General features: G+C 38.6%; 1 protein-coding gene across 6 annotated transcripts in view; it reads right to left on the bottom strand.

Annotated features, from left to right (window-relative positions):
* ttll4 (tubulin tyrosine ligase-like family, member 4) overlaps positions 1–12000 on the bottom strand; it is a 108636-nt gene that overhangs the window by 31798 nt on the left and 64838 nt on the right. For all 6 annotated transcript variants that reach the window (XR_012098990.1, XR_012098991.1, XM_073046178.1 and 3 more), the window contains one exon: positions 344–472. Coding sequence is in view for 4 of the 6 variants with exons in the window: in XM_073046178.1 (XP_072902279.1) it covers positions 344–472 (129 nt within the window). In the remaining 2 variants the exon portion in view is untranslated. The remainder of the gene's footprint in view (positions 1–343; positions 473–12000) is intronic.

Below are 12000 nucleotides of genomic sequence, written 5' to 3'. Positions count from 1 at the left end.
GGGCCAAATAGCCAAACTCTGCTCCCAAGTCTTATGGTCTAAAATATCAAAAACAAGAGATTCTACAGATACTGGAAATCGAGAGCAATACACACAAAATGCTGGAAGAACTCAGCAGGTAAGGCAGCATCCATGAAGGAACAATTGACATTCGAGCTGAGATTGTTCATCAGGACTAAAATATCAATGCAATTTAAAAATTACAATACTCAAAGAGTAGATCAGCATCCAATTAGGAAAAACCATTAGAACTGCATCATAAAGCATACAATCAAAATCATTCTGTGACTCAAATTATACACCAACAACCATTTCATACACTAACCTTTTTTTAAAAACTTACTTGCAGCTTGCAAAGCGGACCAGGCCATCTGTAAACATGTATATCCTGAGAGGATCATACGAGGTTACGTAGACATAAATTCTCAAATCAAATTTACTCTCACCAATGAGGTAGGGTTTGTGCAAGTATCTAAAGCAAGCAAAATAAAGTAGATTTTACTGCAATGCTTGGAATTATTCAAAACTTAGAAAAGTTTGCTGCTCTTAAGGACTCTTTAATTCTGAAATAATAACTGAACTTCTGGAAACTCTCAGAAGGGCAGGCATCTGTAGAAAGAAATACAGAGTTAACATTTCAAATCCAAAACCCTTCTTCAAAACTGGGGAAAATTAGAAACTGATTTCAGTTGCAAAGAGGAGCAAAGCAATAGTTGGGACATAGGGAACATTTGTAACAAAGTAAGGGCATTAGATTGGCAGGTAGGGACGTTAGCGGTTGATCACGCATTTGTAATGGTAGCCCAGGCTGTACTAAAATACAGAACACTTTAGCACAGGAACAGGCCCTTCGGCCCACAATGTTGTACCAAACTAGTTTAAAAGTAAATCAAAAACCCCCGAAAACTAATCTCTCCTACCTACACAACATCCATATTCCTCCATCTTCCTCACATTCATGTATCTATCCAAGCATCTCTTAAAAGCCTTTCATGTATTTGCCTCTACTGCCACACCAGGCATCCACCACTCTGAGTAAAAAAAAATTACCCCTCACAACCCCTTTGAATCAACCCCCTCTCACCTTCAATGCATGCACTCTGGTATTAGACATTTCTACCCTAGGAAAAAGATAGTCTTTGTCCATTCTATCTATACCTCTTATAAACCTCTATTAGATCTCCCTCTCAGCTTCCACCACTCCAAAGAAAACAACCCCAGTTTGTCCAACATCTTATGATAGCACATGTCCACTAAACCAGGCAGCATCCTGGTAAAACTCTTCTGTACTCTTTCCAAAACCTCAACATCCTTCCTATACTGGGGCGACCACAAATATATGCAATACTCCAGATGTGGCCTAACCAGAGTTTTATAAAGTTGCAACACTTCCTCTTGACTTTTTAACTCAATGCCTCAGCTAATAAAAGCAAGATTTCCATAAGCTTTTTTAACCACCCTATCAACCTGTGTAGTCAACTTATGGAGCTATGAACTTGGGATTCCAAGATCTCTCTGCTCAGCAACACTGTTAAAGACTTGTCTTTAACAATGTACCTTCTCCTTGCATTTGCCCTACCAAAGTGCAACACCTGACATCCATCTGCCATATCTGCAAATGATTTATATTGCGCTGTATTCTTTGCCAGTCTTCTACACTATCCACAACTTCACCAGTCTTGCTGACATCTGCAAACTCCACCCATCTAATTTTCATCCAGGTCACTTATATACCGTACATCACAAACAGCAGATGTCCCAGCACAGATCCCTGTGGAGCCCCACTAATTACAGATCTCCAGGTCAAAGGAGTCCCTTCAACCACTACCCTTTATCTTCTATGCATAAACCAGTTCTGAATCAAAACGCCTAATTCACAGAAGACTTCATGCATCTTAATCTTCTGGATTAGCATCCCATGAGGGAATTTGTCAATCGCCTTACTAATTTCCATGTAGACAACATACACAGCACTCTCTCGTCATCTTGTCAAAAACAATCAAGTTGGTAAGGCACAACCTGCCACACACAAAACCATGCTGGTTCTCCCTAATTACTTTTGCATAAATATGACCTAAAATGTGGTCAGATTTTCATGCAAGTCCTAAAGCTAGATAAATAGAACAATTAAATAAACAACATATTATACTTGTTTAAAGAGCAAACACGAGGAAACCTACAGACGCTGGAAATTCAAACAACACATACACAATATGCTGGTGGAACACAGCATTTTGTGTGTGTTGTTTGATATTATACTTGTTCATTTATTTATTGAGAAAAATTATCCAAATTTACATGTATTTGTTGGAAGAAGTATGTGAACCTTTGGAGTAATGCCTTCTACAATAGCTATTTGGAGTCAGGTGTTACAATCAATGAGCTGAGATTGGAGGTGTGGGCTGGAGAGGTGCCCTGCCCTACAAAAGACACACAAAGTCAGGTTACTGCCAGAGCCTGCTCTTCTCAAAAAAATTTTTTACGTGCACCACCTCTCGAACAAAACAACTTTCAGAGGACCTTAAAAGTATTGTAGAGATGCATGAAGCTGAAAAAAGCTACAAAAGCATTTCTGAAGACTGAGTCTTCATTAGTCCATCATAAGATATATTGTCTACAAATGGAGGAAACTCAGTATTGCTGCTACTCTCCCTAGGAGTGAGCATCCTGCAAAGATCACACCAAGAGCACAATGTGCATTGCTGAAGGAGGTGAAAAAGAACCCAAGGGTAACAGCAAAAGACCTGCAGAAATCTCTAGAACTTTCTAAAGTCTCTGTTCATGTGTCTACTATAAGAAAAACACTGAACAAGAATGGTGTTCATGGAAGGACACCATGGAGGAAATCACTGCTCTTCAAAAAAAAATAACAACAACATTGCTCCATGTCTCAAGTTTGCAAAATACTATTTGGATGTTCTACAATGCTACTGGGACAATGTTCTGTGGACAGATGGCGAAAAACCATATATATTTGTAACCATATATGTTTATAAGGTTGAACTTTTTGGCAGAAATGCACACTGCTATGTTTGGAGGGAAAAAGGCACTGCACACCAACAGCAAAATCTCAACCCAACTGTGAAGCATGGTGGAAGGAGCATCATGGTTTGGGGCTGCTTTGCTGCCTCAGGGCCTGGACAGCTTGCAATTGTTGAGGGAACAAAAATTTCAAAATTATATCACGACATTTTACAGGGGAATGTCAAGGTAGCAGTCCATCACCTGAAGTTTATTAGAAGTTGGATAATGCAACAAAACAATAATCTGACAGACAAGGGTAAATTAACAACAGAATGGTATAAAAAGAAGAAAATTAGTGTTTTGGAATGGCCGAGTCAAATCCTGACCTTAATCTTATAAAAATATTGTAGAAGGACCTGAAGCAAGGAAGCCCACCAACATTCCAGAGTTGAAGCAATTTTGTAAAGAGGAATAGCCTAAAATTCCTCCAAGCTGATGTGCAGGACTGATCAACAATTACCAGAAACGTTTGGTTGAAGCTATTGCTATACAAGGGGGTCACACCAGTTACTGAAAGCAAAAGTTCACATACTTTTTCCACAAATATATGTAATATTGCCTCATTTTCCTCAATAAATAAGTGAACAAGTATAATATTTTGTGTTATTTATTTAGTTGGGTTCTCTTTATCTACTTTTAGGACTTGCATAAAGATCTGATCACATTTTAGGTCATACTTATGCAGAAATAGAGAAAATTCTACAGGGTTCACCATCTTTCTAGCACCACTCTAAGCCATGGGTTTATAAATGCACATATATCCTATTCCTAAGAACTTTCTCCAGCTCTTTCCCTCAACTGACGTGAGACTCACCAGTCTATAGTTCTCAGGATTTTCCCTTGTTCCTTTCTTAAAGAGAGGTACAACATTAGCCACTTGCCAGTCCTCTGGGACTTCCACTGTGGCTACAGAGGACACTGGTCAAGCACCCAGCAATCTCGTCTCCTTCCTCCTTCAATAACCTGGGGTAAATCCCATCATGCCCTGGAGACTTGATCACCTTACTACCCATTAGGAGACTTCATGCTTACTCCTCCTTGACATCTGAACACCCTTAACAATCAGCATTGATGTCCTGGTCCATGTCCCAGAAAAAGTGTTCTCAATTAAACTCTTCTTAGTTCCTGAATAATGCCCTGATAATTTCCAATTTAAAACTATCCGGCAAGGACCATACCTATACTTATCTATAGCTAACTGCTCACCCACTGAAAGGTCAGTCGTCTGGCCAGGCTCATTACCCAACATCAGGTTCAGTACAGCTCCTCCTCTCATTTGACTGTCCACATTTGATTTAATAAACCCTCCTGGATACAGTTAACAAATTATGCCCCATCTAAAGCCCTTGCACTAAGGAAATCCCAGTTTAAATTAGGGAAGTTGAAATTCCCCATGACAACAACCCTTTTATTTTTATACATTTCCTTAATCTGTTTACATATCTATTCCTCTATGTTCTGATGGCATTTGTGAGGGGGTGGGAGGAGTCAGTAGTACAATCCTGTCAGTGTGATTGCACCCTTAATATTCCCGAGTTCTACCCAAATGAATTCACTAATGGAGAGAGAAAAACATTGAGCCAATATCATATGGATAATTTATCACCGATATGGTTGGTTCCGTATCATAGGGAGGGGAAAAAAAGTTATCTGAAGTTGGAGAATTCAATACTGAGTACAGAAACTACCAAGTGCCCTGACAGAAGGTATTCCTGAAACTTGCAAAGGGCCTCATTATATCAATGCAAAAGGCTGCAAAGAGATAGAGTCAAAGTGCAAGAAGTGGAGAGTAAAAACAGACAGGCAACAGAGAAAAAAAAAAATCAGGACTCTTTACAGGTGCTCCACTAAGTAAATCACTCAGTCTGCATTCTGAGACCACATTGTGAACAGCAAATGCAGTACACTAGATTAGAAGTGAATCACTACCTCACCTGGAAATACAGGGGGGTGGGGGGCAGGATGCATCTAATGCAGTTACATATTTGGCAGGGGATAGGAGAGCAGACAGTAGAGTAATGAAGACTTCAAAATATTATTAGGGAGATGTGGGGGAATGCATAGTGGCTAGTGGAAATTATGAAGGATTAGATTCAAATGCAAAGGTTGAAAGGGTGGCTCAAATTTTAAAGTAAATTTATTATCAAAGTACCTATATGTCACCATTAACTACCCTGAGATTCATTTCTTGCAGGCATTCACAGTAGAACAAAAAAAATAACAGAATCAATACAAAAGTACATACAAAGACTGCCAAACAACCAAAGTGCAAAAAAAGACAAACTAGTCAAATGCAAAAAAAAAAGAAATAGAAATAATAACAATAAGTAGTAAATAAATAACACTGAGAACATGAGTTTTAGAGTCCTTGAAAGAGCTTCTGTGGGTGGTAGCTAACTGATCAAAATTCTATCCTGGCTGTGTTAAGAGAGTTAAGAGCAGATATGTTGGAAATAGGTGATGCAGTCAAGAGCCCTGCCGATTATGGTGGAGGGGAAGTCATGGATTGGGAAAACTTTCAGTGTGGTAAGTCTCATTGGAGATGGAGGAACTGGGAGAAGGAAAAGGAACATTAACAGAAGGCAGGTAAAAGAAATATAGTCATGACTGCTTGGGCTTATGACAGATATTTGTGGCTGGCTTGTCTCCCAAGATCGAGGCAGTACTGAGAAAGGAAAGAGACAAGAGACTGAAGGCGAGTCAGGGTGAAAAATGGTGGCAAATATAATCAAAATTTTCAAGCTTTGTATAAATGCAGGAAACAGCATCAATGTAATCATTGACGTACTGGATAAAGTTGAGGAGAGGGTCCAAGTAGGATTGAAACAAGGCCTGTTCTATGTATCTCATAAAAGACAAGTATAGCTTGAGCCCATAGCTACACTATTGATATGGAATAAATGAATTAATATTAAGAAGTTGCTCAATGTGAGAAAGATAAGCGAGGGGAATGAATGTGATTGTGATCTCCATCACGGACACTATCCATCATAAAGGACCCCATCACCCAGGAATGCCCTCTTCTCATTGCTACAATCAGGGAGCTGGTACAGGAGCCTGAAGAGACACACTCAACATTTTTGGAACAGTTTCAATCCCTCTGCCATCGGATTTCGGAATAGATTAGAACTAACCCATGAACACTACCTCATTACTTTTGCTCTCTTTTTGCGCTTATTTAATTTTTAATATACATTTTTATTATAATTGATAGTATTTTTATGCATTGCACTGTACTTCTGCTGCCAAACAACAAATTTCATGACCTATGTCAGTGATATTAAACTTGATTCTAATTTTAGTGGAGGATAGTTGGTTGAACCTCTGTTCGAGGAGAAAGCAGGAGAATAGGATTGAGGGATAATATATCAGACATGATCGAATGGCGGAGCAGATTCAATGGGCCAATTGACCTAATTCTGCTCCTATGTCTTAAGATACAAATGAAGAGCCCACACACCCTCCTGAAGAGGGATAAAGATGTAGAGGGATTGTTCATGCATAAAACTAGGAAACTATCAAAATGACCAAGTACCACAGATGTCACTGGGAAGGAAAAAAAGGTAAAAGTACTAAGTTTAATGGAGCAAGAGTAAGCTGAAATAGCTTGTCAGCCCATAGACTTCTGCTTGTGGATCGTGGACAGAAGACAGAAGGCCACAGGAGAATTGTGCACCACAAAGTCAGAAGGTGAGGAGGAAAGACCTTTGAGAAGATAAAGTCTGATGAACTGGGAGACAACACCCTGATGCTTTATGTCAGGGGGTAATTCAAGGGTTCATAAACAGTGAGTATCGAGTGATAATAATCATAAATTTTAAAAAAGCAAAAATGACTGGCTACATTGAAAAGATGGGCACATTTGATTGCACAAGAGATATTTGGATATTGTGTACTGAGTAAAGTGAGCACCATTTTAAAGCAAGTGAAATGGCCAATAAAAAGCAAGCGCTAGTTTGCTGAATGCATTCAGTGGGGAAGCACACAGTTTGATTTGAAGTTCAACTGCTCCAACCAAACCAGCCAAAATGTGCTTTGCTAAGATCATGAATGTAATGCAGGAACATTTAGAACTGAACACTTTACATTTCATAAGCACAATCAAAAGGAAAGGGAGTCTATTTCAGCATACATGGCAGAATTGTTGTCTGAGCATTGCAAGTTCAGTGATGGGTTTAATGATGCACTGATAGATCATATAGTTTGTGGAATCTTACAAGGAAGCATTCAAAAAAAAGGCTCCAAACTGAAGCACAACACAGTTTTAAAAAAATAAATAAATAAATCGCTGTATTATGGAAACTGCAGACACAGACACAATTGAGTTACAGTCAGGAATGAAACTGAGTGTGAACAAAACTGCAACATCTAACAGAAAACTGCCTGGCTGAACAAACTGTGTTACCGTTGTGGCAGGGGCTCACATACATCAGACCAAAGCAGATTTAAAGGTGAAACTTGTAGAAAATGCAGCAAAATAGGACACGTACAAAGAGATAAAGATTAAAAAGTCAAATCTATTTGCAAAAAGAGCACTAATCTGCATGTTGTTGACAAAGAATCTGAGAATGCTAAGAATGACAACAAACTGAATAGCATTGAGATTTATAATATCAAAACTAACGATAGATAAGCAATATAGCTTACCCCAGAAGTGAATGGCAAATTAATGAAAATGGAATTGAACACTGGCTTGGCTATTACAGTCTTTCCACAAAAAGTTTAAAATGCTATTTCAAAGATACAACTAAGATATACTTAAGAAAGGGTAACTCCTGTGCAAATGACATTCGTAACTGTGAAGTATAACAATCAACAAACCTCATTTGATTTGTATATGGTACAAACGGGGGGGGGGGGGGGCACCATTTTGGGGACATAAGTGGCTGAGACAACTACAAATTTATTGGAGATCCATACTCTATTTGCATGCCACATCCACTAATAGAGCATGTAAAAATGAATTAGGAAAGGTAGTGGATGAAGCCACATCAGTATTCAAGGATGGCACTGGAAAACTCAAACATATCCATGGTAAAATAATATTAACTGAAAATGCTACATCCAAGTTTTACAAAGCCCTTCCAATTCCGTATACCACCCATGATAAAGTAGCCAGTGAGCTAGATTGTACAGAGACTGAAATAATTCTTTCCAAGTTTAAGTGGAGACCATGGGCAACACCAGTGGTCACAGTAGTCATGAAGATTGGGTCTGTCAGGATCTGTGGTGATCTTAATGTCACCTTTAACCCAGTACTGAAGATAAATTAATACTCTCTGCCCAGGATAGAAGTTATATTTGCAAACCTTTCTGGAAGGAAACATTTCAGCAAAGTGCACTTAGCTGAGGCCTTCCTACAGATAGAGGTAGAAGAACAGTCCAAATTGTTGCTTGCTATAAATACTCACTAAAAGCTTTATCGCTATAATAGACTTATTTTTGGAGTAGCACTTGCACCTGCACTCTGGCAGAAAGCAAAGGACCAGGTGTTACAAGGCTGCCCAGACACTCAGTGTCACCTGCATGATATCTTTGTTACAGGAAAGGATGACAGGGAACATCTCCAAAATCTCAAGACAGTGTTGAAAAGATTAGAAGATTATAGGCTCACAGCATGACTCGTGTGAATTCTTTTAACCAAGCGTCACTTACTGTGGTCACATCATGGATGTACAAACATTATACAAGTGTGTGAGAAAATTCAAGCAGTGGTGGATGCCTCAAGGAAAGAGGACATGTCACAGCTGCAGTCTTTTTTGGGATTTCTCAATTACTATAACAGGTCCCTGCCAAACCTAGCTACATAGTTCCATCCTTGAACTCATTACTACTGATTGGAAAGCAATGGCAATAGACAAAGCAGTGTGAGGTGGCTTTCCAAAAGACAAAGGAAATGGTGACCTCAAACACTGTCCTCACTCATTATGATCCACACCTTCCAATGAAGCTTGCCTTATGGTATAGGAGTAGTCCTGTCACATGTTATGAGTGAACATCCCATAGCCTTTGCATCACATTCCCTGACCACTGCAGAGAAAAAATAGGTACTTATTGACAAGAGAGGCCTCGAGTCTGCTTTGGGGTGCAAAATATTTCAACCAGTACTTGTACGGGAGAGGGCTTACCCTTATTAGTAATCATCAGCCACTACTGTCCATTTTCAATCCTCAAAAGGGTATTCCATTAACAGCAGCAGCACTAATGCAGAGATGGGTTCTTTCTTGGAGGACACAATTACAAGATCAAATACAAGAGGACAACTAATCATGGAAATGTTGATGGATTGTCCCATTTACCCTTGAAAAAGGAAATATTTGAAAATTTACAAATGAAGACACTCTTCTTGACTTTTTTCCCTAATACAAATCTAAAGTTTTCATATTACAGCAGAGACAATCCAAAGCGAAAACAGAAAAGACCCCGCACTGTCTCAGGTCTACATAGCCATCCAAAATGGCTGCAATATGCAACAGAAACCTCAGTTCCCCCATTTTTTCCAGCTCCAGGATGAACTTGCCCTTGACTGGAGTTGCCTTATGTGGGGACTGCAAGTTGTTGTACCATCCAAGCTAAGAGCTAAAGTGTTGAAGGAACTACATGCTAATTATCTAGGCGTGCGTGGTCAAAATGAAAGCGCTGGCTCGAAGCTTTGTCTAGTGGCCTAGGATAAATCGGGAGATCAAGCAGCTTGATCCTGTTCAGAATGCCAACATGTCCAAAAGGTGCCCAGAGCAGGGCCTCTCCATCCCTGGGATGGCCTGCATTGACCTGGCAGAGGATTAATGTGGATTTTGCCAGACTATTCATGGGCTCACATTTTTTGGTAGTTGTGGAGGCAGCTACAAAATGTCCAGAAATGATCCCAATAGCCTCACATACTGCTGATGTGCTGAGAAGCCTCTTCTCAAGGACTGGTGTTCCACAACAGTTTAGACAATGATAATAGACCACAGTTTGTTGTAGAACAGTTTTAATTATTCTTGAAAATTAATAGAATAAGACATTATGAGACCGCCTCTGTCTGTTGATGGAGTAGCACTAATTCTCTGCTGCTCTTAGTTTTCTCTCCCTCCCCCCAGCTTAAATTTTGAATTTAAAAATTTTAAATTGCTGATTCTTGAAGGGGAGTAATATGTCTATGTCTACGAGAAGTGGGAAGAATCCGCATGAACCTACTGACAAAGGTAATGGAAAAGGAAAGATGCCTTAGGAAAGATCTGATGAAATGCCAGCATGGGCTGAAGATATCGTTCGTACACTGAAATCAATTCAAGATCAGAATAAGGCAAATAAAGATCAACTGGAAAAGAATAATGAAATGAAGTTATTTCTGGGAAAACTTAAAAATGTGGAAACTCAAGTTACTAACCATGAAGAGGAATTGAAGTCAACTAAGCAAAAACTGTCTGAAACTACAACTCGTTTGGAAAAATATTGTAATAAGATTATTGATTTGGAAACAAGTCTTGCCGAAACAACATACGAATCGTTGGATTGCAAGAAGGAGCTGAAAATGGAGACTTAATGGTTTACTTTGGTAAGCTCTTCCATGATCTATTTCCGACTATTTTATCACAGTCGCCTGCTATTGAAAGAGCGCACAGGCTGTCCACTTCAAAATTTAAAGATTCAACCAGACCAAGATTTATTTTGGTTTGTTTTCATCACTTTAAAATTAAAGATCAAATAATGCGACAGGCAAGAAAACAGAGTTTTCAGATTCAATGAGTCTGAGCTCCATTTTTATGAAGATTATCTGAAAGTAATGGAACAAAGAGCAAGATTTGCTTTGGTAATGAAACAAGCATATGATAAGAAACTATTTCCCTCTTTGAGTTACCCAACAAGAATGAAAGTTTTTCCTCCTAATTCTTCCCCACGTACTTTCTTTGATCCAAAAGTCACGCCGGATTTTGCCCAGGCTATACCTGTCACCGCCACTGACGTTACTACCGAATGAACTATTTGAAAAGTTGTTTGATTATCTGTATATTACTCACATTTCGAAAAGAAGATATATGAAGGCTATTTGAATATTTCATTGACAGATTAATAAAAGAAGAAAGAAAATCTGCTCATCATTACATCCTACTGGATTTTTTTTTGGAAAGAAGATTTACGGTTCAAGTTTGACTGTTTAAATGGTTAATTACATATTTGACTGAGAAAAGAGGATAAAAGGATTTGTTCCTTTTATCTAATATTTGGCTTGATGTTTTTTTGTTGTTTCTTAAATTACTAACTGATAGTTTTTTTTCCTACCAATAGGGTTTCCTTTTATATATATATCTGGGAGGGTTTCATTACTATGATATTACTAATTAATATTTTCGTAAATTTAGTTCGGTTAAGTATACTGTTAACTATTTTTTTTAATCTGTTTTATTATAGTGCCCTATAACCGAATTTAAAGTTTTCTTAGGGATTTAAAGCTAAACTTAAGATGGCGCTGGTTTTTCTCTCTTTTTCTGTTTAATACATGACGGAATGTAAACACTCTCCTTTGTCGAGACGTTACTGTCTTTCTTGCAAGGTCATTTTTTTTGTGTACTGGCTGGGGGGAGGGAGAGACGAGACCAACAGAGCGGCCCATGGCTTTGCATCTATCTTAGTTCGCTTGCCTTTTTTTCGGGATTTTGGGAGGGTGGGTGGGTTTAGAGTTAGGAGTTTTTTCCCATTGGGTGGTTTCAGAGCATGCGTCTTTTCTATATGGCTGTATTCTTCATCACCGCCATCTTTGATAATCCCAATAAAAAGATTGAAAATGAAAAATGGATAAAGTAAATCGGAATAAAATTATAGCATGGCAGTTAAATGGATTAATGTAATAAGTTGGAATGTACGTGGTTGGAATCATCCTATTAAACAAAAAAAGACTTTTAACATTATTAATCGATTCCAACCTGATACAATTTTTGCTCAGGAGATGCATATCAAGGTGGGAGATCAAAATAGATTTTTTCGCTGGTGGAA

Source organism: Hemitrygon akajei, chromosome 5, assembly GCF_048418815.1.
Source record: "Hemitrygon akajei chromosome 5, sHemAka1.3, whole genome shotgun sequence".
Classification (NCBI taxonomy): domain Eukaryota; kingdom Metazoa; phylum Chordata; class Chondrichthyes; order Myliobatiformes; family Dasyatidae; genus Hemitrygon; species Hemitrygon akajei.
The sequence above is the reverse complement of the archived record's forward strand: the minus strand, read 5'-3'. Positions and strand labels throughout refer to the sequence as shown.